This window comes from Tauraco erythrolophus, chromosome 11, assembly GCF_009769465.1.
Source record: "Tauraco erythrolophus isolate bTauEry1 chromosome 11, bTauEry1.pri, whole genome shotgun sequence".
Lineage (NCBI taxonomy): Eukaryota > Metazoa > Chordata > Aves > Musophagiformes > Musophagidae > Tauraco > Tauraco erythrolophus.
In genome coordinates, this window is record NC_141475.1 from 28,153,073 (window position 1) to 28,180,583 (window position 27,511).

The following is a 27,511-nucleotide window of genomic DNA, read 5'->3' on the forward strand; positions in this document are numbered from 1 at the left end:
AAAAGATACAAACTAACATCTACAAGGCTCATGATACCACTAGCACCTTTGAGGACCATTTCCCTTCCATAAATCTGATTCTCCATCTGATGATAGAAAGATTTTACTTGTACGTTTTCATTTCATGATCATTTCCCATCTTTAGAAGACATCACACAACTGCTTCCTGAAGTAGACGGCTCCAGGCTAAAGATTCTTGCCCCATCACAGGGATATACTAATCCCATTGTCTAAATGGGAAGAAAATTAAACTTTGAAGTTCAGACAACCCATTACCCAACCTGTGCACGCCCTGTCCACGTGGTTATTCTTGGGCTGGACTGGGGAGAACTCACAGAATACCCTCTTTTCTTATGAGGAAAAAGTGAATTCTTTGCTAAATTGCCATTGCCATGCTCCCCTTTCCTCCTCTGATGCTGTCTCCTATCTCCTGGACTAAATCTGCCCTCTCTACAGGTGCCTCATCCAGGAGGGGAATCTGGTCAAAAGCCAAGAATGGGAGACGAGGCGTGAAAAACCACAACTCCCCAAGAACACCACAGTGGTTTTCCTGAGGGATTTTTTTCACATTTTGATGATTAGCATTTTATGAAAGGATACACGAGAAAGAAATATCTTCTTAAAAAAAAAAATTTGTAAAAATCTTGTTTTCAATTAAATACAATTTCAACAGGAAAAAACCCAACTACCCAGTCAGCCTGACACTTCCTCAGCAGGAGAGAATTCAAGCTTGAGGAATATAATTGACCAGCATGGAATTTTGCCAGGGATACCAAGATAAACATAATTACTCATATTAAGAGTGTTAATTAATTGCTTGTGAACACAAATAATTGGCTGCTTGGTTTTATAGCTCATTAGAAAGCCAACCATCCTATTAGACGTTGCTGCCCAGTAGCCATAGTAGGACCACGGAGCTGTAATCACCAGAAGTCTGAAACTGAGCCAGGGAAAATCAGTGAGAGATCGATTAGCGAAATCAAGAAAAGAAAAAGTAGTGACATCTAGTAAATAAATATTAACACTTTCTGGATGAAGGAGGGGCTTTTTTTGGTTTGTTTTGTTTTGGTTTTTTTTTATTAGTTGATCATTTCTGCAAATTTTTCTACCAAAGATATCTTAAAAAAAACCCCAAAGAGCTGCGAGATGGAGTGAACCACTATAAGTTATGAATCAGTGACCTGGAGATACGCCACCTACGCCGCATGGTGCAACCAGAAGTGTAAGCAGTGAACTCCAGCGGGTTCAGAGAATCATGGAATGGTTAGGGTTGGAAAGAGGGCTGGGTTCCTCGGCTTCGCGACAGCTCCACGCGAGCTTCGCCCGCGCGCGCGGGGGGCATCGATCGTCGCCCCGCGCTCGGCAGACAAGAACTATATTCGTACAAACCACCAATGGGCTGAAGGAGCTATTAATGACAGGTTGCTCTCCATCATTTCCAACGGACAGAGTCTGCTGCTTGACCACAAGGACGAGCAGGTTATTGCTTTGAAGTGTTACACAAAAGGCACCACGAAGGTCTCTCGAATGAGTAAACCGCACGTACGGCTCCGTGGTGGTTCTTTGGTAGAGCTATCGATAGAAAACGGGACCTATTCACAGTTGCAGATATATAATCATCTACTCCAAGGTTTCTAAGAGCTTGTTAAAATTTCTTACTCTGAACAAGAATCAGCTAAGTATAATTCAGCAAATAACCACCAAAATTTTTGGAATACAAGACTAATTCCCCTACGCTCAGAACTTTGCAGTTTCTTTTCTCAACTAGCTAAAACCCCCAAAAAACATGCTTCTGAGCAGCTGTAGCCATTGGTGGTCAGCAGGGAGGGTGGTTGGGACCCACCTGCACACCAGTGGGACACAGGGGACAGCCCTTCCTCCCAGCACAGCTCCTCCAGGAGGGCCACCTCTGACTGGAGAAACAGGCACATGGACCTGCAGGGAAGTTCTCCAGTCTACAAAGAAAATATTTTTGTTTATAAGAGCATCTGTTTGTAAACTAGAAGGATTTCCAAATAACGATTTGTAAAATGTTTGCCAAATTTTTTAACAGGACTTAGTATACTACGTTATTTCACTCCTGTGTGTAGGCAGGTGTTAGGAACCAGGATGGCAGAAGATACTTAAACAAGGGTGAGGAGTAAGACAGGCTGCAATCAAGTGAATGGGATACAGATAAACCTAATGGGAACATACAGAGCCCATATAGATTACATCCCAAATTGTAAACCACCCTTTTTTACAGAAGGGAATAAATAATAGATTACCTGATCTAGATAAAGATTCTTTTTTTTTTTTTCATAGTAGGGGAGGGGGGAACTTCTTTACAAGTATTTGGAGATGCAGTAATTGAAAGTAGTAGAATCAGAGTAGTCAAGTGGCTTAACTCTTTTGAGAAATATCTCTATAATTTATCGGAGTCCAAAGGGTCTTTGTGAACTTGTCTGACATAACGTTGAGATATAAAGCAGTTACCAGCACGAATACTCCCATCCGTGGATGCCTTGGGAAATAGTTAATTTCCTTGAGCACCCGTGCCCAGGACAGATTTTCTAAGATCATAAGCAAAAGGAAGAAAGTCCTGGAGGTTTTTGACAGATCTTTCTGAGAAATCCAAAGCAACTAATGTATTTAACGAAGAAAAAAAAAAATTTTATTCAAACATGTAGCAAGTTGCCTTGTGAAGAACTGAAGGCATCATCACCCTGCTGAGAATCTTTCCAGTACATTTCTCCCCAAATCCCATACAAACCCTAAACGTCAGTGAACACTACGCCTGGTCCACCCCCCCATCCCCAGCTACTCAAAACCCATAGAGCCTCTTCCTTCTGCACCTGCTGGTTGGAGGTGACATTATAAATCAGAGCTGCAGCTCCAGCTATTGCAGCACTCCCAATTTAGAAAAAGTACCAGTCATGGTCATCTGTCAAGACTACAGCATCTTTATAATGCATTAGAAAAATTCTCTGAACCCATCAGATTACAACTACCTGACACCAGCAGAGGAATGAAACGTTTTAAAAATTTATTTAAGAGATTCAACTAGCATGCAAGATACCAATGAAACTATAGCAAACAAGATTAATTTTCAAACTGCTCCAAGAACTATTCATAAAGCTCAGCTATTTATTCCACTTACAGATTCAAAATACTAGTTGCAATGGAATGTTTAATATGCCACCATTATAACGGGGAAACTGTTGACAACTGTGCCACAATATACATCCTTTTCATCCCGCCGTTACTCCAAGAAGATATTGGTACACAAGCTCCTACAAATCATAGTTCCCAAGTGATTCCCAAAATGGGAAGCAACAACAGAAAAGCAATTTTTCCAAATGCTCATGCAACACATTGTGATAAGATTTTATTTTAATAGCAGCACAGAAGAGTATATATTATTTAGATATTTTATGAAAAAATTAAACAGGAATTTAAACGCTTCTCATGATGTACTGTGATATACGCGCCATTAATAGTGAATATTTTGATTTAATGGGATTTAATAATCTGTTTAGATGAACTACTTAACGTTCTGATGATTGCTGATACTAACATCCTAGGTTCAATGAGCTTCAGACTCGTGACAATATTGTATTTTTTCCAGTTTTGATCAACTGATTAGTTTTTAATGCTGAGTATGTCTTGCCATCACTTGTGGTTTGAATATGTTTACTTAAACCAAAAATATTTCGCATCTCAATTATTATTTTATACTGCAGCACTGAATGGAATTTAAGTCAATACATTATTCATAAAGCAAAGACAAGGGAAAAAACAAAGCTGTGCACTTCTTTCAAAGACTTCAAATTACTAAAACATACCATATTTATGCATGCAATATTTGATTGTGTGTGTCTTTTTTTTTTTTTTTAATCACAAGTTTGTTGTTTTCAGATCAGGATATGCCAAAAATCCAACAACAAACAATTTTTGTTTATAATTAAGGCAATCATCAATCCAAGGATTGTAGTCCATTTTATTTCATCTCTACATCAAAAAAAGTAATTTAAAAAAATTAAAATTCCCTTGAAATGGTAAGATAAATGAAAATGTAAGTGCCTTCACATAATAACAGTACGCTGACCCTCTGGGAAATGGTTGACTTTCTCAATTCAAGGTATTCAAAGCTCATTCAAAAGTGTTCATTTGGAATGCAGATATCAAAGATGATGCAAATGTTCAAGAGAAAATTAAAACTTACCAGATGTTCTAATCCAGCTTTGATGTTGCCAGAGTCCCTGTAACAGAAGAACAAAAGTTCTAAATAGTTGCTAAACCCTTGTCTGCAACAATTTATGTTTAACTCAGAAATGTTAAAGCCATGTAATTTCTCGAGTATGTCAAATTTTTACTTTCAATATCTTAATCATTCCAATACCTAAAAACGCGTAACTACAGAATTACTTAAAACCTCAAATTTTACCTGCCCTGAAATTGCTACAAACTGTAGCAATGCAACACGACACTCATTTAAAAAACATTTTTCATATAAATATTCCACTGTTCATATTGGAATAAACAAAATAAGGCAGTGCATAATGCTATTTATCAAACCCACATTCAGTGGCTCATAGTTCTGCTTTGCCACTACTTCAATAATAAAATTATGTGATGGTTTACAAAGATGATGGAATGAAGGAATCTTATGTTAACTAACTGGGTCGTGGCAGCCATATGGGAACTCTGCATTTGACTCGTAGCAGCCGAAAAAAATACAAATGTACAGAAACAAAAATGAGAAGTGATGTCACATAAAGACAGTTGCAAAAAAACGGACCAAACTATCGAAGCAAACCACTGAAAAGCCAAGAGAATTCAGGGTGAAAACTGATCCCTAACATGTCCTGCTACGTAAAAAAGGATAATCTGAAAGAAAACCGAAGCAAAACAAATTTTCAAGTCCCCAAATCCCAAGCCACTAAACAAGGTTTCTGCTTTCCTCGACTCCAGGTTCTACCTGCTTCCAAAAATGTAACCATATCTCTGGAGGACGATGGACTGACCATGGCAAACTGGGAGAAATCGCCCCGCAAGGCCTGCAGGTAATCCGTTTCTGAACTATATAACATCATGTGTATTTAGAATACTAATTTTTCAACAAATTATTCAACTACATCCAACTCCAGGAGCAAAATCCCCAACTATGTTCCTCTCAGACAGCAAACCCACACAAGCCTGATAAGAGGGCTGGAGCACCCTTCCTATGAGGACAGGCTGAAAGAGTTGGGGCTCTTCAGCCTGGAGAAGACGAGGCTCCGGGGTGACCTTATAGCGGTCTTCCAGTACCTCAAGGGGGCCTACAGGAAAGATGGGGAGAGGCTGTTCAGGAGGGCCAGTTGTGATAGGACAAGGGGTAATGGTTTTAAAATAGAGGGAGGTAGATTCAGATTGGATATTAGGAAAAAATTTTTTACCATGAGAGTTGTAGAACACAGGAACATGTTGCCCAGAGAGGTGGTGGATGCTCCATCCCTGGCGACGTTCAAGGCCAGGTTGGATGGGGCCCTGAGCAACCTGATCTAGTTGGAGATATCCCTGTTCCTTGCAGGGGGGTTGGACTAGATGACCTTTGAAGGTCCCTTCCAGCCCTAACCATTCTATGATTCTGTTCTCTTTAACACTTAGTACAGGCTGTGTAAGGCATAATGTGAAGTATGACATTTTACTAAATCCTGAATAAGACCAACTTCAGTTACTCGTTTTACCACCTTGCTGCACTGTATTTTAGACTTTTTACAGAAAGCTTTTATTGATAATTTCATAAAGCTTTCAAAAAAGTCCGCTACGCGCTTTTGTTCTATTTCAACGCACCATGAATGAGGCAAGAGAAAAAGATGCACCTTCCTTACACCGTTATTTTGTTTTTTGAAACAAGAACTTACTATTCGAGCCCATATGGTATTCAAAGAGAAATCACCTCCTGCATCTATTTTTGAGGTGCTAAATGGCCCTAAAGAATTGAATGACTTTGGAAGCAGGATCCAAGGAGGTGATGTGCGGAGCTCCCGACTGACGGAATAAAAGCTGCCCTGTTAGCGGGCTGTCTCCGCGCTGTCCCTGCCATGACTTCATCAATATTTGTGCAACTCCTTCTGGCCTGTGCTGAAAGCAGCCTTAATTCAATTATAGGTCTCAAAACTGATAAAAAAGGTCCTGAAGTGGAAAATGCGAAGAGATTATTGGCAAATGAATAAAGATTTGTATCGAACTAACACACAGGAGTACAGCAGGGTGGTTGGGGTTTGGTGTTTTGTTTTTTTTTTTTTAATCATTCCCTGTCTTAAGTCTTCTGGGAACAGCGAGTTTCCCTTCCCCTCATGCAGCACATCGATTTCTGAATTAGACTGCAATATTAAATAATTAATATACTTGCCATGATTGATGTTTTGCATTAGTTGAATATTAGGTTATCAATCAAAATCCACTTGGTTTAATGTAATAATATTGAAAAAGTGTCACTGGCTGTTCATCCAATTTGTAGTTGAGGCAGCACAGATAGTAATATCGGTGTAACACAAGGCTCTAAGGCAGGAAATGCAGTGGTTGAACATCCATAAGGCAGACATTATCAAACTAACCAGGACAAGGCTGAGGTTGTCCTAAATAAACCTTGTGGCACCTGTCACTTCCAACGAAAACCTCTTTCCAGCCAGAGGCTGCCGTGCATCAATCAGTGACGACAACTCCTGAAGCCATGGCATGGTTTTATCCTTCTAGTTAAACAATAATTATACAAATAAGACTCCCATTAATACTGGATTTCAAATATTGTTATGCAAAATCAGACCTGTTGCCACAGCTCAGTCTAACACATAACCTTAGATGTCTGCGAAATACCTTAATCATTAATACTATAAAACATTCCAAATAAAAGGCAGGAGCGGTTTCATGCACATCCAATATCATAATACTCTGTAAGGAAGTTATATTAATTTTATATCATTATCAGGTAATAATGTTTTACTCAACTTTTACGCCACACAGTTCCTAACCAGATTTGTATCTGTCTTTCAAACCGTCCTCAGCACACTACATTTATTTTTTTAGTTCATTAGGCAAGTTTGGTTTTATTCTTGAGTGTATCTTTTTCTCCATCAGAGAAGCTCTGGAATGATGTTTCCCCATTATAGTCACGAAATCGTGCAGTAAAATACTAGTTGACGTGCCCATGTTTTTAAATCCTAGAGGAAAAATGGTACACGGAATGCTCAGGCTAATCCAAATGTTAGCTTTTGGTAACGCCGGGGGAAAAAACTGCAGCTGAGCCAAATCTGAATCCTGGTCATGGAATCCTGGTCATGAGGGACCTGTAACGAGCCAGGAATTCAATGAAGTGAGTGTAGCCAGCTTTTGGATTCCTTACAACCATAGTGTTGGTAACCAATTGAGGCAGCGTTAACTAATTAGCACTAGTTCCTTTGCCAGTAAACTCAACTAAATACCGACATTTACTAGCACTTGCTGAAAATCCCAGTTTTAACCTAGATGTATAATCATGTTCATAAAACTAGGTTCCCATATAAAACAAGACATTAATCAAGAGAGCTGAAAAATATGCCTTATCTCCAAAATATCTCAAATTTAGCCATTCTAAAATAACATAAGATGTTACTAATAATTTACTTTTTAATACACTTATAGCAGTTTCACACAGGAACTCTACAACTAAGGTTTGTTTTTGCACAATAGAGCTAAATAAATTACTGGTTATATTTAGACACAGTACGCTGGAGCAAAGCATCCTCGAGAACCTACAGTCTTAACATCATTCTGTAATGTCAGGGACTTATTTTGTTACTGTGAGGTGACCTAAAACCAAGGAAATCTCAGAGATGTTCTTACTTATCACTAGAACAGGCAATTGAGCTGTTAGTAGGTCTGTTACACTCTTTAAAAAGACAAACAATTGTAAGAGCTGAGTTTACTCTGTGCTGCTATTCCGATCAGCAGCACCACACGGGAAGTATCCTGCAATTTTTAAAAATTTATTCCAAACAAAAAACCAATTCCATTCGCATTCTTCGGTTCCTCTCAAGTTGTTACCAACTCATTATCAAGACTTCCCTTGTATCTGTAGTTAGTAATTCTCTTTGCCACAGTCTTTTGGTTAGGGTCCAGAGGCCGTAGAAGAATTCTATGCCTTGTCTCTATTTGTATCTACGATATCGTAGGAGAATTCAGGTTGAAGGCCCGCTGGAGGTCTGCAGTCCTACCTCCTGCTCAAGGCAGAGTCAGGTGTGAGGCCAGACCAGGCTGCCCAGAGTTTTATCCAGCCTGGTCTCGAAAGGACAATCTCCCTGGGCAACCTGTTCTGTTGATTAGATGTCCTCAGTGGAGCATCTTTCCTTCCATCTAGTCCAAACGCCTCTTTTTTCAATCTGTGCTGGTTGCATCTTTCCTCCCACCACACACCACTTCGAAGAGCCTGGCCCCTTCTCCTCAGTGACCTCCCTCCTCATCAGTGAGGGTGGCTGCTGTCAGGTGCCCTCAAAGTCATCTCTCCTCCAGGCTGAACCACCCCCAGTCCCTCTGGTCCCCTCACCGTGTAGGTGCTCCAGCCCCTCACCGTCTTGGTGGCCCGAACTCCACACCAAACAATCTCAATGTCTGATTTTTCTCCTCAGAAGCCAAATGAATAAATAAATAGTCTCATCACTAGCAAGGCCTTTGGCAGAATCCCCTCCAGTTCCACAACATTAACTACAAGCTGCAAAGAACAAGGTCATATGCAGTGTTTCGGGTCAGGCTGCACCACACTCTCAAATAAAGGCTTTCTAACTCCACTCTTCATGAACGCCAACGTGTCAGTGGTGTTGATCAGGCAGCATTGGCCCAAGTGGTTACAGATAATTTTCAGAGAGTGCTCTCTTAAAAATCTCTTGGCTCATTCAACAAGCACATCGCATAATACTCTCAACAATCTGTCAAATATCATTTTAAATTAATCCCTTTTTTGTCCCAGTATTCCTCTTGGATGAAGAACCTCATAGTGAAAGACATTCTTGGAACAACCTCATGTTTTCCTGTTCTTTATCCTCACGTTAACATGCTTCTACTGCTTGCTGTCATCTAGTGACCTCCCCTTTAGATCTTCCTCTGAGCAGCACACACATTCGCTATTGTCCTTTTGCATTATATCAATCCCCACTTGTATTCTAGATAAAGAACCCCAAAATAAACACCTGTATCTCTTCAGAAGTCTTCGGAGGTTCTTTATGACCTTCAGCAGGTGACAATATATTAAACATCCACCAATACAAGCAACACGAAACAGGATAAACATCTCATGCTAAACCCAGCTTGAGCGGCGGTCTAGCTCCTTCTACCTCCTTAAGCTCTGTGTTGAAGGTAGATAAAGGGAGGGAAGACAGAAATGAGAAAAATTAAGCCTTAAATGTTAGGAATTATACCAAGAGGTATGGTGAAGAGGACAAGTGAGGCTATTGCCATAAATGTCAGAGCAACTGCCTCTCCTGTCTTGAGCTTCTGCAGCGTGAGGAGCCCATGCTGATCCAACACAGCCAACGTAGGAACAGTCTTACTAAATGCAACTATAGTGGAGGTGACAGCTATGGGAGAAGTAGACTAGCCTTTTTTTGTATGTCATCTCTATTTTAGCAGACTGGCCTCTCAAACTCAACGAGGCCTTTGCCTCATCATTTTCTGCCTCTGATACTCAGCCTTCTCAAAGCTGATCTGCTAAGAGATGCTCAGCTTACCAGTAGGCACTGCAAAAAAAACCCAAACTAATCTAAATTAGATTTAGATAAGGAATTTATTACACTAGCCTTGACTACTGAATGTAGCAGCATTGTTAATACTCCAAATTTCTCATTAAATCCCAGCAAACACCAACAGCTGGCAATGATTTCGTTTCTTTCTCAGAATATGGAAATCCTCCATCTGAAACTCTGCTAACCTGTGGCAAGACCATCTCTCTCAATGGTGAGTTTAAAGGTCAATATCTCATGATTTCCCAGACTACAGCCAGGATCTGGGTATTACTGGGAAGAAGAAAATTCATTTTCCATGTGATTACACATGGATTTCCATGTGATTACACAATTCTACGATGGGATATCCCAAGACATCCCACCACATCCCGTCATCAACTGCTCCCTCACTTCTGCTTATTTTATATAGCCAGACTTTGCTGGATTTACTTTCCTTAACCTTAAAAGTCTGTACAATCAGATCGAAGGTATTCCAGGTATCAAATTTTGGAGAAGGAGGAAAATGAGGAATAGTTTTTTCCCACTGAAGTTTTTAACATTTTTTCCAACTTTCTAACTTTTAACACTTTTTCTAACTTTTATCTCACGTGCAGATTTTGGAATAAGGCACCCAATCACAACTGGATGGGTAGCCTGAACAATGCACTTGTGATCTTATCACCATTTACTGATGCATTTATGCAAACATTTAAACCGTGTTATAATCTGGAATAGCTTCACTGACTAATATTAACCTCACAGAACATGCCAGACATCGAGAGTAAAACAGTCAGGGCCAGATCATGTCTTTGTTCAATTCCAGAAAAATAAAAGCCTAGTATAGAAAAAGGTATTTTCTCCCTATTGGCAAGAACTAGAATACACACACACAATTATGACATTTGCACAGTGACTGTTCAGAAGGCACTAACTACATTTTTGAAGTTCTTCCCTCAACTAGCTTGAATTTCAGCTTTGGAGTTAGAGAATCCTGGAAGCAGTTTTTAGAAATGGATACCCCCACCACATTCCACGAAATTTTATAGGTTTTGTATTGTTGTGTCTTCTGTAAAATTATAGGCTGGTGTTTCCAAATCTGACTTCAGACCATAGATACTTATTTCAGTAGGCTTTGAAAGACACAACAAAGATCACATAAAAATCTAAGCCCTATGCCTGTCTTCTCCTCCCACACCATCTTTAAGAGGACAGTGCTGATTGTCCCGGGTGAACAGGTAAATTCCTACCTACTGACTGTCAATGACAAGCTGGTCCAATTCCACACCGGTGGTCTGGCAGAACTGCTGGTAAGGACTACGTAACGTGCGGAAAGAGAACTCCACCAAACACATGACTCTTCAACACTACTACATAACCTCCTCTGGGTTATACAGAAAAACCTGAAAAGTAGGGCTGTATTTTGGTTGCCATAAGAAGAAGTTACGTCAAAGAGAGTACACAAAAGGCAAGAGGAGAAAACCATAAAAGAAAGCTATCTCCTCCTGCCTCAAACACAGCTGAAGGAAATCAACTTGTGGTTTTTGAAAGTAACCAAATAACATACCAGACAATACAACCCATAATGAAAATCAAAATCCTTGCAATCTACTATTTACATAAGTTACACAAAGATTCTCGGCACTACAGGCACCTCAAGCAGAACCCCTGGACAGCCATAATGCCTTGAAGAGTTGTGGCTCCTTGTATCCAAAAACTCGGTTTTCTTCCACGACTGGAAGATCCAACCAATCAATAAACCGACTATGAAATAAAACAGTGGAAAGGATTTAGTAGTGCGATGCCACCATCAGAGAGGGTATGAGTGAGAAGAAACACACAGGGGGCAGTAACCTGGCTGTTATTCTGACAGCACCGAGCATCTGGAAAACCAACATAATACATTAGTTGAGAATTTTCTTTTGCGCATAAGAGCTCAACAAGATGAGATACAGCCAAGCTCGTAATTTTATGCTGCTCTTTCTAATCTTTTGTGCAGAACAAACTCCCCTCAAAAAAAGGGAATGGTTGGGGAATCCTTCACTCCAGCTGTAAGAAAACGTACCCATGATATTTTGGAAAAAGTGCAGAATGTTTTTTTTTCTCTTAATATCAGATTCAAATGGTCTGGAACTGCTCCTGAAATGTAAAGACTTCAAAGCTGGTGGTGGTGGTGTGTTCAGTGGCTCCCTCGCTCCAGTCAACCAAAGAATTTCTTTCACTCAGGAAAAAAATGGTAAGGAGTTTGGCCAATTGCTAATAAACTTATATTTAATAAAGATTCAAGAAGATCATATGAAGGTCACTTATCAAAAGCAGGAAGAAAAGCAGAAGTCCCTCCCCCACACAAACACATCCAGAATAACTTGGAACTGCTGAAGAACTCAGAATATAATGCAAGCTAAATTGAATCATGCTAAAACCAGGGCCTTTAAACAGGACACAAGGTGAAACAATTTCCATAATATGTTATCCTAGAGAGAAGAAAAATCAGTACCCAAGAGACTTTATCAAATATTCAAGAAGGGAGGGGAGGGGGGAGGAATAATAACCCTGGCTCACAGAGTAAAATTCAAGATTTTATGCAATTGAAATAAATACTGAAACTAGAGGGTGGAAAAAAAATAATAATCAAAATACAGTGTTGACAGAATCAATATTTTCAAATAGACCTTACGAAAAATACTTTTTCCTCTGTAAGTACTTCTCAGACAAGTGAGAGCCAAAATAACTACCCCAAAAAGCTCCCAATTCTGTTCTACCACGACTTCAGGTCAGCTATGGAAGTCCTGTAAGTTGTCAAAGCAGATGTCTTTATTCTGGTTGCCAGTTCGAGCCATTTCTCAGACAAAACTGGCAATTCAGAGGACCTCATAACATGCAAATCCTTGGAGTTTTTATATGTGGAGTGGGTTTTTTTTGTTGTTTTTTCCTGGGTTTATACATGCGGTAGTTTTTGGGGGCTTTTTTTCCTCTGTGTTTTGGCTGGTCCTGCTTTTGTCCTCCTGTTTCATGCACAGGGTTCCGCTCACAAAGAGTAAAAACTTGTTAATCAACGTTTGCATTCCTAGCAAGCATAAGCAATTAAGCTTCAGGCTTTGGAATGTCACTGTCTCTGTTAACCAGATTATTTGGTAGTCTTAAATAAATTAGACAACTTTGGCCTGTTTTACCTTTTCTGTAATATTATTTAGTAGCTATTCAATTAAAACACATCCTGTAGGTGAAAGTGTAAGAAAACATTTCCGTAAAGGACATTAGTGGTAGTAGGAAGTGTTGCTAATTAGCCTCCAAGTAGAAAATAGATGACAAAAGTAGCAAAAAGCCCAGCAGTGTAAACGCACAGATCGCTGCACGGAATATTAAACAAAGCAGAGCAAGTTTTAATGCTGGTAAGCATAACTACAGTAAAAACTCTCTGGACTAGTAAAGAGTGTTACAGGTTAATGAGGAACATATAAAGAGTGCACAATAATTATCATACCTAACACCTCACCATCTGTGTTTGGATGACTGCAGAATATAAACACAGTTTATCAGCATTATGTCTGAAACTAATTACACATGTGTTTCTATTAGCATACTGTTAGGATAAATATTTAAAACTCTCTATTTTCCTCAGCTGCACTCAACTGTCAGCACTGAAGAATATTAAATTTAAGTATAAGTCAGTGAGAAAATTTAAATGTTCTAAGCACTAAAACAATTTGAGTACAATCAATTTTCCATTTTCTGAAAGCTTCTAAATCCTCCTCATTCACCCAATTACTACTGTACTTAACCTAATGAAATTTTATTCTGCGGGAACAATACTGTTCTTAAACAAATTTTTGAAAAAATATAAGATTAAAAACTTTGAGACAAAGAAGAAACTCCTAGAGAAAAGATGCAAATAAAATTACTATCATAATCTTTTGTTTTTTATTTGCAAGTATAAAACTGAAGAGAAACAAAAGCATGGAACACAGCATCTGTCATATCAGAATATAAAAAGATGATCCTGGCACAAAATGAAAAAGCTCTAATTCATTTGCAAATCAAGCCTGCCAGTTCTATTTCAAGCTGGCGGTAACTGTCAAGAGTTAACAAGATAATCACTTTCAATCCTGCCTTCAATGGTACATTACACTGTTATTCCATTCAATAAGGCCGTTCTTTGGGGCACTAGATGAATGGTTTTCATTTCTAACTCACACAAAAAGTTGCCAAAAAAAAAAAAAATCCATGGGGCTTAAGAAAGAAATCCCTTTATGGGCATTTATCTGCCGGCACTTGCTTTTAGGCAAAATGAGATATTTGGATACATTGGTGTCCATTCACTTCCTCTATTCCTCCAGGCCCTCAGTCTGTTGATAAAAAAAAAAAAGGCACACAAGGAAACCTCAAGCCTGTTTCTCTTTTTTAAACTATCTATGCACATGAAACAAGTTCTGTGTTAATGTTTGGTCAATTCTTCAAGGATACACAGCTCACTACGCATTGAAATGACACTGGATTTGAAGGGATCCATCTTTGTCTAAATTCATTATAAACCGTACCAAAAAAAAGTAAATGCTCATGAAAATTGTGCTTAGGGAAACAATAACCAGTTCCTCATTAAACGTTCAACAAAAATAAAGTTACCAATTCAAGGCATTCTACCTATGAAATGAGTTAATCTAGAATTTGTCTGTATTCATTATGTGTAAATTTTCTTTTTTTTTTTTTTAAGATTCTGTGCTATGCATTCGTCCCAAAAGGATAAAATCTTACAGAAGTTTCCTACATAATTAAGTACTTGAAACTTTCTTGCTGGCATAGAACTTCCTACTAATCTCTGCGAAATAAAAGCCTTCCTGCTTTCTCTCACCGCTCAAAATTCATGTTGTAAGATACCACCTGCACGTTAAGGTTGTATTGCACAGATACACATTCTATTTTTGAACATTCTACAGGAACAATTTAAATCTTCTATACTAACGTTAGAAACAAATCACTAAATCTTTTTTTTTTCCCCCCTTTCTCTCAATTCCCATAGATCCCAGTTCACAGAACAAAGCCAATATCTACATTTAATATCTTCACTGAGTTAAGCTCCTCCAGCCTCAGGTCTGCTCTCGCAGTCAATGCCAAAAAGCTCACTGTCAACACCCAATTTAATAAAAATAAAGAAAATTTTCCTCAAACTCAGGGACCCATGTTGCTGGTCGCTTCCTATGCTATTTGCATACCTTACAAACAAGATTTTTGCTCGTCTTTATAATCCATCACTACCAGTCAGACAACTTTTCCACACACCCCTCCTGCAAATGCTGCTTTATAGTAAGAGTTTCTTTTATGAGAAATCTGAACAGCAGAAGTTACCAGCAGACTCACAGGCTTTGGTTTTGTTCTTTGCACTTCACAAGTTTCTTCAGAGGTTCTAAACAGAGAGATGGTCTTATAATTAAAAAAAAAACCACCTGTAACAAAGCTAAAAACTATATGCCTGTATTTATGCAGCATTAGAACACAGCCATTTTCGCTGCTCTACTTCCCCTGCTTCCCAAAAAGGAAAATTATTGAATAAAAATGAATTAAAGTTCACACACTTTGGAAGGACCTTGAAAGAGCACAAGATGCTGCACTTAGAACACAAATTAATAGAAAGTGAGTAGATGGATTTGAAATAGCAGGTCATGGCTTGAGGTAAGACTAATACAGTCCCAAAAAAACAGAAGTTTGCTGTAGAAATTTGGGGTGTGTTTCCTCCCTCTCTATCCAGCAGCCGTACAATGCCAGTACTGCTTAAAAATAATTGATTAAAAAATAAAATAAAACAAAAATAAAAATTAAAAACCCCAACTCTCTTCTGTAAAGCAGACCTCTGGAATAAAAAGCAAAGATAAGCAGCAGGGTAATTCTTGGATAAAGGCAGGTAGTTGTTTCTAGCATTCACAACCTCCTAATTTCCATAGCTCAGATGAAAGACCAGGATGACCCAACAGTCCTAGGACACACACATTTTAAGGCAAAAGACTAAGAAAAGGTCGTTTCACATTTCCATTATTACTGAAGATGTGTGCAGCACTTTGGCGACCGTGGCAAAGTTCAGCCGAGACCCACAAAGTGCCACTTTACTGCAACTCCACCGCTTGTGACTGCATTTGATCCAATTTTAGCACACTGAAACCTCGGGCTTTTTTAGGCATCACCGTTGGGAGGTCTAAAAATCCAATTTGTAAATGCTTTTTCACTGTCCCTCTTTGTGTCCCTGCAGTTGGATTTTGTCGCTTTAGTTTAGTTCCTCCACGTTCTTTCATCTGGCCTGAATTTATCTCCCTAAGGAACACAGGGGCACACTCAGAATATACTCTAAATGTTTAAATTATGTTTAAATGTCAGATGGGCACAGGTTTCCATTCCTATACAAGGTAAAAAGTTTTCCTTCTCCTGCAAAAAGCAGATCTACTTGATCAGAATATTTAGTTTCTATCTCCTCAACTACTTCGGCTAACACAGCTTGTAGCATTTCTGGTCATAAGAGAGATGAATTTCAGGTTGTATTTCACAATTAAAGAGTTTGTTTCTACTTCTTGGTTGCCCAGAGAAGTTGTAGATGCCCCATCCCTGGAAGTGTTCAAGGCCAGGTTGGATGAGGCTTTGGGCAACCTGGTGTAGTGGAAGGTGTCCCTGCCCATGGCAGGAGGGATGGAACTAGATGGTCTTTGAGGTCCCTTCCAACCCAAACCATTCTGTGCTTCTATTAACGACTTAATGTAGCCCTAGAGAAAGCCTTTGAAAGTCTCGCAGTTTCTCTACGATACTCATCCCAAGCAGCCTGACCATATGCCGAGAGGTAGGAGTAGCTCCGAAGATTCTCCAACATAAGTTTGACACGAGGGACAAGATCCTGTTGTTACATGAATAACACAAGCAAACCCCAAACACATTAATAATAAACATGAAAGATTTACCATCGCAATGGTACTGCAGCAATTTTCAGTTCAAATAAACATCCCATAACTGTTTTTATACGGTACAATTGGCACATTTTGTAGTATCTCCTCCACCTTCAAATCCATCTTATCCTACACGACTCCAGAGTTTTGTACACATTTTTCAATATTTTGAGGTTGATAACTTATGGAGAGCATCACAAAGATCCTTTTATATTAAGCAGAAGACTCACAAATTCTTCTAAAAAGCTGTTTTGTTAAAGCCCAGATGAATTTTGAAAACATATTTAATATGAAAAAGGTTTCTTTAAAGTCAGACTTTCAGTAAGGAAGAACGTTGTATCTTCTGACAACTTCCATGTTGGGCAGTGTTGCAAGACAAATTTATAAAATCAAAAAGGTAGAGCTGAAGCTGTTCAAGCTTGATGGGAAATTAGTTCCTTGGCCACAAATAAAGGGGAAAAAAATTTTTTTTCATCAAAATAGAAAAAAAAAAGTTTACTGCATATCTCAAACATATCCGACCAGACCCAAGCCTAACAGACAGTGACAAAAATCATCTGAAAGTGCTTTAAAATTAATGGAAAGGTTAGGAAAACAAAACAAAACCAAACCAGCTCATCAAAGCTCATGAAGACTCAGAAGAAGAGATCAGAGATCATCAAACTGGTCCCATTTACAGCAGTTCCCACTTCAGCTCCTTTGTTTTTAGAGCGTTCAGTGCAAAACAACGCGGGTTCCCTGTACGCTACGGATCACCACAGACTGTAAGAGCACCATCAAACACATGTAGTGGGAAGGATCAGAACTTGGAAGTGTATTTTGACAATAATATTTCAGCATTCAAGAATAAAGACCTTCAGAGTTGTCAAAATCCATCACACTTGGACCTAGTCACAGTGGATTTGTACCTAATACAGCCACATCGAGACTGCGGAGAACGAATTTCCTTAACTTATCTGACAAGGCTCACAATTCTCTTGATTCCAAGAGCAATTAACTCTTTGCTAATCCAACAGCAGCACCAGACAACAAAACAAACAGGTCTGTATCTTGCTCATTTGTTATTTCTTTCTCCAGCACTCGTAATGGCCTCTGGCTACATCATTTCCAAGCCTGTTATGGTTTGAGAACATTAATCAATGTTAAAATTACTTACTACACATCTACTTCTCAGAGAGAAACTTCAGAAGCAACAGATGTATTCTGGGCATTGCCAAGTCTGTGGTGAAAACACTGATACTGTCTACAACTTGATGTCCAAATTATGGACACCATTATGGTGAGTTAAGTAAACAAGAAAAGATCTGCAAATTCCAGTAAATGACAATTTATACTTTTTGTAGAAAGTTTTCCATACTAAAACCAAACACTGAGTAATGTTGTCTAAACACTTCATGCTGGTTGAGTTGCACCAAAACCTCCTGAAGGCATCACACTCTTCACATGTTCTTTAATTGTTAAGTCTACTGGTTCTACCACATCACATCAGTCTCATTCATTTTACTTTCCAAAATGCTTGCTTTTGTTAATAAGCTTTTACCTTTTTACTACCATGAAAGACTAACATCATCTATTTTATTTGGCATTTATCATTCCCAGCACTTCACAGAGAAAGTCTCCAGTGAAAACGGAGAGCAGAACTGGCTTTGCACGACGGAGCAAACTGCCGAGAAGCGGCCGGCCAAAGTCTAGACCAGAAATCTTGCTAGGCATCTTGTATTTTGGCATTCCTTCAATGAAATTAAAATAATTAGTCTTCCACACTACTGATTTACCACCAAGTGGACCAAAATTAGAAGAAAAGACAAAAATATAAAACATGTCTCGTTCTACAGCCAAGATTTCCCTCAAAGGTTATTTTTCTAATATGAAGCCAAGAGATTCCTGAAGAATTTAAGTACCATAAACATGGCAAGCTCCAAGGAAACTTGGATCTTAAGCAATTTGGAGCTTGAAGATTAAAACCAGCATTTCCTATTGTACCTGCAAATGTTAGAGGTAAAGCGAAATATTCTACAAACCCAACTTCTGAAGAAATAAGTAGCCAGATCCTTCAACAGTAGAAATTTCTAGAGGATTCACGGACTATGCAGAAAGACCTGGAAACGTGGATGATCAGGCTGACGACTGAGCAGGCAGTTCTGGTGGAAAGAATTTCTAACCTGGAAAAAATCCAGGGAATATCCAACAACCACCTCAAGTTACAAATCTAACTAACAAACTGGAGCCACACCTCACAAAGCAAGGGCGCTGACAAAGCCTGCTTCGAGTTCTCAGCAGCACTGTTCTCTGGTCTTCTCTGGGGAAATAAGTTGGAGCTAGATGCCTGTTTGTCCATAAAAATTACCTTAATCCCTATATTTTTAGCCGTACTCATTTCAGTTCACCTCAGTTAACATCATTTAGGACAGGAGACATGCTGAACCTACACAGACCTTCCTCGACAGACTTTGTATCGACATAAGACAACGCGCTCTGCAATGGAAATGATTCTACTCGAGCACACATCCCCTCCAGCACTCCTCTACCTGCCTGCTCACAAAGAACTTCCAGAAATATTACAGTCTGATGCTCCAAGACAAGCCAAAGTTCTTACTGGTTTACATTAAAATGCTAATCTTTACAGCAACGTGAGGCAGACAGTTCAGGGTGGCAGCCTCAGACACAGAATCATAGAATGGCTTGGGTTGGAAGGGACCTCAAAGACCATCCAGTCCCAACCCCCCTGCCATGGGCAGCAACACCCTCCACTACACCAGGTTGCTCAAAGCCCCATCCAACCTGGCCTGGAACACTTCCAGGGATGGGGCATCTACAGCTTCTCTGGGCAACCTGTGCCAGTGCCTCACCACCCTCTGAGAGAAAAATTTCTTCCTTATATCCAATCTAAATCTCCCCTCTTTCAGTTTAAAGCCATTACCCCTTGTCCTGTCACTACACACCCTTGGAAAAAGTCCCTCTCCAGCTTTCTTGTAGGCCCTTTAGGTACTGGAAGGCTGCTATAAGATCAACCCGAAGCCTCCTCTTCTCCAGGCTGAACAGCACCAACTCTCTCAGCCTGTCTCCACAGCAGAGGTGCTCCAGCCCTCAGATCATCTTTGTGCCTAGCACAAATTTCTTGCTATACTAAAAAAGCACCAAAAAAATTGGTCTTCTTAAAGGCTTTCCTTTTACCCATTCTATGTATGGCACTTACGTCACTCATCATGCCTACAGTAACGAGGAAGGCTGAAATTAGCACTCTCGAGAGCATCTATACCCTTGCAGGATGTCAGCAGATGTGATTGTTGAGTGACAAAAAGCCAAGTGCTGAGAAATATTTGAGGATACTATAATAGCCCAGCACCAGGTAGATTTTTTTTTTTTCTTTTTTTAAATTAAAACAAACACCCCAAAGTCACAGCCAAGGGAATTCACTATCTCTTGAACGTGGAATTGATCTGAATGCAATTACTTTACTCTTTTTAGCTCCATTTGACTTTGAACTAAACATCAATTAGTGTACAAACATAATACTGCAAGATCTGTTAACTCCAATACTGATTTTTCCATAAAAGATCTAAAGCAAGTTTATTGGTCTTCATTTAATAGCTTTCAGCAATCACAAATATCACACATGAAAGCTCAACTTCATTTTCTGATGGTCACTTAAACCCTTAATTCTCATGATAAGACTCTCTCAGTCCTAGTTTTAAACCCCTTAAATTAGCAAACAAGACACCACATAATATATGCTACAAGCATAGGTCTTCTCTGAAAAGCTGGGACCTTCAAGTGCTTCAGCTGCGATACGAGCCATTGAGCCATGGCCAATATAAGCTAATTTGAATAATCAATATGACAACCTTATTTTTCTAATGCAAACAGGATTGATACAGTAAGGTGTCTCACTGCCACATCACAGTCATGGCCTCTTTTAACCCCTAATTAGATTTAGGCGATTATCCCTGCTCTTCCTTACAAGTGTACAGCCCGGATAAGAGATGACAAAAGCTATCTGCCACTTACTCAGCCTTTGCAGACTGCAGGTTATCCAGGGAGATACAGGGTAAGATCAGCAAACAATTGTTATTCATATCATCTACAGTTTTCAGATAGTCACAGTTTTCCATACATGCTAAGTGAAAATAGCCCAGAGCATTAGGTAAATGCAAAACGCTTAAGAACATCAGGGTTACACAGATGGAAATTCAAGGTGATGTTGGGGAATTATGGTTAATTCAAATTGGTTATCACAAAGGAAACTATCGAGCAGTGATTCCCTTTTTCAGGCAGGAAACACTGAGTTTTCAATAGATTTGTGTTCATTGTTTATTTGTGTGTAATACTGAGTATTATTTCTAAAAAAAATAAAATAAAAAAAAAATCAAACTTAGAAACAGCAATCCCAATAGAATTACATAGCTAAACAAAGTACTAACAGACAGAGAAGATCTATTACAGAAATGTAATCACATTTCATTTACAAGAACTCTTATCTCAAGCACTTAAACATAAAATTTAAACAGTTTTCCATTTTATTGTACTCAGTATTTGAGCTAATAAGATATAAAAGCATAATCATGTTAGCGACATTTCTATTGCATTACATAAACGCAGCACTAGATTAAAGGCAGACCAGGGAAAAGAAAGCATGGTGTTGCCTATAAAACTAAACACTTTATTTCTCCTGGCACAAAAAAAGTATCACTGGTGTCACGTGTGAAAATTGCCACGCTAAAAATCAGATCATGCGTTCACAAAGCATCTTAAAAAAAAAAAATATTTCCATATATATTATCCATATGTGAATGTTTTTAGTATGTTTTTGTATCCAAAAGAGAAGTATTCCCCTATAGTGGGATTTTATTAGCAGGCTCATCCAGATCACAACTAGAAGGATCGTTTATCCAAGTCAGGTGCAACCCACTCCACAATTTGTGATTTCATTAACTCATTTTTTCCTAACACAGGTTCAAGATATGGTCATCCTGAAACTGTCCTGCTTAACGCTCCGGGGGGCAACGCAGAAACTACGGATATGTGCTTCTTCCCAACGCTGCCATGTGTGACCCCACCTACGGTCCCCAACACCTCTCTTGCTCTGTAAAAACATGAAGTTTAACAACTTCTTTATGGGATTTTGTGCAACGTACTACACATTCGAGTGGCCTTCTGAAAACGCAAAAAATCACATCGGACTTACCACTTCTTTAAAAACCAAGACCACAAAGCTCTACGTGCTTGCCTGAAAATAACCAACCAAATAAATATATAAATGGGGGGAGCAATAATGAAAGACAAGGATTAGTTTTCTACTCGGGTTATTTGAACTTGTGAGAAAATCTGTTTATGGAGAATCTGACTTTAACTTAAGTCCATAAAATTCTCATTAAATTGCAGAAAAATTACACATTGCATTCTCTACAAATGTTTTCCATGGGTCGAATAAAAACAGTTGATAAAAAGGGTTTGATATTGAGAGAACAGTCTGCAGGAAAAATTGCTCCTGTGCCTTTTTAGCTGTTTTTGAAGTTTCTCATTGGAGCGCTTTGCCTTCTCAAAAAAAAAAAAAAAGAATTCCGTAATAATCTGGACTCTTTTCCATTTGCTAACACAATTAGCAGCTACACAAGTGCAGAGTTTTTACTGAAACTTGCAGGACAGAGAAGGAAGAGGGAGCAAGCTAATAACACCCGTTGTAACGGGACTGTTGACAGCAAAACCCCTTCGGTCTCATGAATACCCCAAAGAGCCCACAGAACCCTCCTATGGGTTGAAGCCCCCCTGTTGCTGGCTGGTTCCCTTCCCCAGGCACCTCGGCACGCCTGGCAGGAACAAACGCCCCAGGCCCCCGTTTTAGGAGGAGTGACGTACGCACGGACAACCCGTTTGACAGAACATCTCACGGAAAGGTTAGCGGAGGTCAGCACGGGAGCTGGGGCTGCAACACCACGGATCCAAACCATAACTACTCACCACATCTCTCAAGATAAGTCTCTCGAGATAAATCCATCGTATTTGAAGGACGTCTCCGGCCACTGCACCATACCTGTTCCAGTATCCCACAACTCCCACACCAGCTCAGGCAAAGGACCTCTGCTACGAAACTCATACCCACTAACAGCATCTTCCCTCCCGTGACGCACACAAGTCACAACTGCTTCATAAAATTCCGTTACAAATCACTTAAAATTTTGACTTATAGTGCAAGTTTGATAAGGCTGAGACAAGCGATGCTCTCTGGGGTACGCGACAAAGGGCCAAAAGGGATATCACGTATGGTGACAATATCAAGGAATGTAGGACTGTCACTTTTCACCTTTTTTGATGTTTCTCAGATGCCAACTTAGTATAACATCAATATATAACTTCATTAAAGATGTTACCAACATTTGATGCCTACATTGGATTGAATATCTTGACCATCTTCAGAAAAGGTTGCAAATCCACATGGCGCAGCCTTCAGTCAGCAGGAAGCACTGCAGATACATTACTCAATCTTATTTCTTAAAGTGTTTCACTCTCAAAACCAGATTAGTGATATTATATAAAATTTGTCAAATTCTAGGAAACTGTCAGAAGAAAATTCCTCTCTCATAAGAAAGGTGAGAAGTATAACCTAAAAATAAAGCATTTTCATTAGTCAGAATAAACTATTAAGACAGCGAGTATAATTTTCAAAAATAATAACCACAAGTATACAAAATTTCAAGCATTTAACATCTAGATCTAAAGACCTACCATCGATTCACTGAGTTGTTACAGCTTGAATGCTTAAAAAAAGAAAGACAGAAGTAGCGTATTTCTTCAAATAGAAAAATAAATAAGTTACTTATGGACACTCAAGAAGCTGAGTAGGACGGAGCACCGAAATTCCTGTTACCTCTATTCTTTTCTGCTTTCCTTCCCCTCTGTATTGCTGAAAAGAAACGAAACTGAAGTGCACTGCAAGGAAAAGCTGCCAAACAGCGAGAGCTGAAATGCAGCAACGAGAGCTGAAATATCTCAGCCCAGCCTTGTACGTAACGGAAAGGGAAAAACAACCCAGCAGAGCTGCTGGGAAAAGGAAAATGTTTAAAAAGTCTTAACGTGCTGCAATATGGAACATCCAACATAGTGCTGCCGTGATTTTTTTTTTTTTTTTTTCATTTCTAAATTGTGCTTTAAACTGTACTTTATTGAAAATAAGCACAACTCCCAATGTTTCCAGTTAATATCGGTACAGCTGTTTCTCAAGAGGAGAGACCCATTATATAACCTCTAAAGTGAATGGAAAGAGCTTTCAACAAGCTCTGAGGCCTTAAGATTGTTTTTTTCAAACAAATTCATTGATAGATTTTAATCTTTTGGCCTCCTCTATACAAAACACATTTTGACCTTTTAAATAAGATTTAAGGTCTCCCACTACATGAGCCCCTACCTTCTCTTCCACCTTCACGCTCTCAACTTGCTGAGGACCTGCCGTAAATTAACTCCCAGTAGAAACTAATGCTGCAACACGATCTAAAACGAGATTGTGCCATATGAGGGTTTTTTAAACACCATTTAATGTGATCAGGAAATAAAGGTTTTTATTTTCACATCGGAATCCCTGAAAAAATAAATAAATTAAAGAATTGCACACAGCTGAAGCCCTGTGACCAGCTCAGAGCTCAGTAGGGTTGTGTCTCTCTCACAGCACAAAATGGAGATTCTTGTTGTGAAGAATAACATCCAGGTTCTTCCACAGACAGTCGCTTAGATTCTTCCTGAGCCATTCGCTGTCAGTGGACGAGCCTCTTTACATGGCTACCAAAAGAGGAGAACATTTTTGTGCATGTGCAAGGAGGAGAAAAGGAGGAAATAAAAAGGGAGATGGCAGAGACAGACATCTGAAGTCAGAACTCTCACTCCTCCTGCCCCCGCAGAGGTACAGGAAGCACTCCCCATCACACTCTGTTAAACACTTTCCTATAAATCCATTGTGTGTATTTAATATTTTTCAAAGCACAGAGCAATGCCCACCCGACAAGAATCAATGGGAAAAAAAAAAAACCTTCTCCCTCTTTGACACAGCATGATCCCATTAAGCAGCCTCAAAAGATTCTGATTTGAGCAGCAAAGTCAGACCTTCCTGATCAATTCCTTAATCCATTTTGAGAGAATGGACTGATCTTGCTTTTTCGATTTCGGTGCAGGAGAAAATCATTCCCAACATAATTCACCATTAAATGGGCCTTGTCTTACAAGAACTTCAGCTGCTGGAAGCAGCTGAGGAGCAAGTCAGACTCCTGGAGAATCCCCAGCACATCGGACCTTCTTCCTCGGCGTCTCCCATTTTTACCCTGAAAGTCACTCAAAGCATTTGCCAGTCCTGTCCTTCAAGGATCTTTAAAGGTGTTGCTTTTAACACTATAAATAATGTAAAAATTTATGCCTCAAGTGGAAACGATTCTCACACTTTTCCTGCAGAAAAATCTCAATTCATTAGGTTACCACTGGGGTTGTCAGAATTATGAAAAAAGGGAGTAAAACCAACACGATGCTGAAGTAATGTCACAATAAAACGTGGTGCAGGCTGGAGATATCACACTCCACGTGTTGGTGGATTCTGCTGCAGAGCTGAAGATGTTTTATTCCATAATTGGATAAGACGCTGTGAATAGAGTTGAGAAATGAAGGGCACGTGCACCTGCTATTTTCTTACGGAAATCAGACTCAGAAATTCAGCAAATAACGCTGAAAAAATTGAAGGTTTGGGTTGGACAGCCTCCTCCATGGGAAGATCTGAGAACCTTCCCACTTCAGCGGAAAATTCTTCTAATGAAATGGTGTTGATGTCAAAAAAAAAAAACCCAAACAAACATGCTCTACTTGTTTCCTTAGCGGTGCCCAACTAAACCTATGTCGTGAAGATTACTCCACTAGCCCTAGACTCTGGATCTGGATCAGGTTACTGTTGGCATCTGCTGGGATACATGGAAGCAGAAAGTTAGCTCAGGACACTTTTGTGCTCCCGTCTTAACCGCAAGTGATCAGAACCACCTGATCTGTTGGATCTTTTCCCTCCTCAAGTAGCTGCCTCTTAACACCACCTCCTACAGCAGCAGACAAATGACACAGAAGTATCCAAATGTTTGAGCGCTCCAGTTTTGTTTGCAGGACGGGTGAAACAATAACGCAAAGGATTAGCATTCAAAAAAATAGGTTTGAATTGACTAAAATGTAAATTTGTAACCTCGAGGTCTCTTTAGTACCACAGACTTCACGTTTAATGGACCACAAGTTCTGCCTTGAACTAAAAAACACTTTGTAGAACCGTGGTGTTCACTTATTTACAGTAATTTACCTGTACTGCTAGTTCTTCCTCTATTTTATTGAGTAACGATGGCTGAAACTTCCACAGCAACAAAAAGACTGAACAGATCTCCAAACACAACTCTTGTCTACACATCCAGCACGGGGACACAAGAGGAGACAGGACAGGGAAGGGAAGGGACTGCTACTACTGCTGAGTAAGAGCATCCTGCCCAGCGCGGAACCAGGAGGTGCCAAGGATGAAACCAGAGCCTGGCAGTAAATTTACACTCCTTCCAGTTTGCTAAATATACATAACAGACCTGTGCAAATATACGTGTCAAAATCTAAACCGGATTTGTCTGCTGCCTGTTTATAAAGCAACATGCAAATAGCTTCCTTCGAGACATTCGTTAAAGAATTTCTTTAACAAGAAATGTGACTGCATTAATATTCCAAATTTGTTTTTCTTTTCGTTCAACAACTTAGATTATTTCAGTTAAGTTTTAAATTTATAATTCCAAATAACAACAGCAAGGCCCAAGATTAGATTGGTATTACACATACTTCCTTTAAAACAAAGATGTTCCTCCTCCTCTTTCTAACCAAAACATGTTTTATAATGTCCATAGCAGGTAAGCTCAATTTCAAAAAAAAAAAAAAAGCATTCTTTATCCAAAAAACCAAGGTGCAGCAGAGAGAGTTTAACATTTCAATGTGAAATTAAATTTTTACTTTACAACAGCATGGTTTTGGATATTTTTTTTTTACTTGCCTCTCGTTCTCTTGCACAGAGGTGGCAGCATTTGTTTTGGTTTTTCCCTAAACCATTGCTGGGGACTCCTCTGCTTTCGTTCCGCGGGAGCGAGACCCCGGGTCCGTGGTTAGGTGATTACTGTATCTCTGTGGTTCAGCATCTGCAGGGTGTCCCGATGCCACTCGAACTACTTAAACCCAGTAAAGAGATTACAGCTCACACTAACTGGATTTTCACAGCTCCGTATCATTCAGTTTGGATTCCTCACGCACAGATTAAGAGGGGCCATTAGAACAACAGTCAGCTGCTCGCAAAGTGCAAGGTGTCTTGGAAAAAAAAAAAAAAAGGAAAAAAAAGAACTACATGTTTACATTCAGAGTGAGTGTGTGTGTGTTGGTACATTTGGGCAAAGGAACCACTCTTTCAGAAAGAGCACTCTGTATTTAAGCAATTATTCAATTTAAAAACCCAAGATAATGCAAATTATATAGTTATAAAAGGACAATCATGGTGGTTGGCAGTTTTAAGGACCAGATAGTTTTGAAAATTTTAAACAGCTTAAAAGAACGTGTGCCTTTGAAGATATTGCCTTCAAATGCATTCCAAAACCTATTTCTGTAAATATGCAGAAATATAATTCCCTCAACATAGCACACGAATGCAGCAGGGAGGCTAATTTAACCAGCTTCTCTAGCTGACAGCCTGAACTGCAGAACTTGAACACAAAATTTGTATTTTTGTACTTAATAAAAAAAGTACTCAGTGAATGAAAACGAAACAGTTACTCTGTGGGTAAAAACTATTTACTTTCCAGACCCAGAGGTTCTCTGACATCTCCTCCACAGTTGTGCTCCACAGTTTAT

General features: G+C 39.3%; 1 protein-coding gene across 1 annotated transcript in view; it reads right to left on the reverse strand.

Annotated features, from left to right (window-relative positions):
* The window catches only part of RSRC1 (arginine and serine rich coiled-coil 1), a 174,561-nt gene that overhangs the window by 91,714 nt on the left and 55,336 nt on the right, over positions 1-27,511 (reverse strand). Inside the window, exon 5 of the mRNA XM_086618401.1 lies at positions 4,205-4,241. Within this exon, the coding sequence (XP_086474527.1) occupies positions 4,205-4,241 (37 nt within the window). The remainder of the gene's footprint in view (positions 1-4,204; positions 4,242-27,511) is intronic.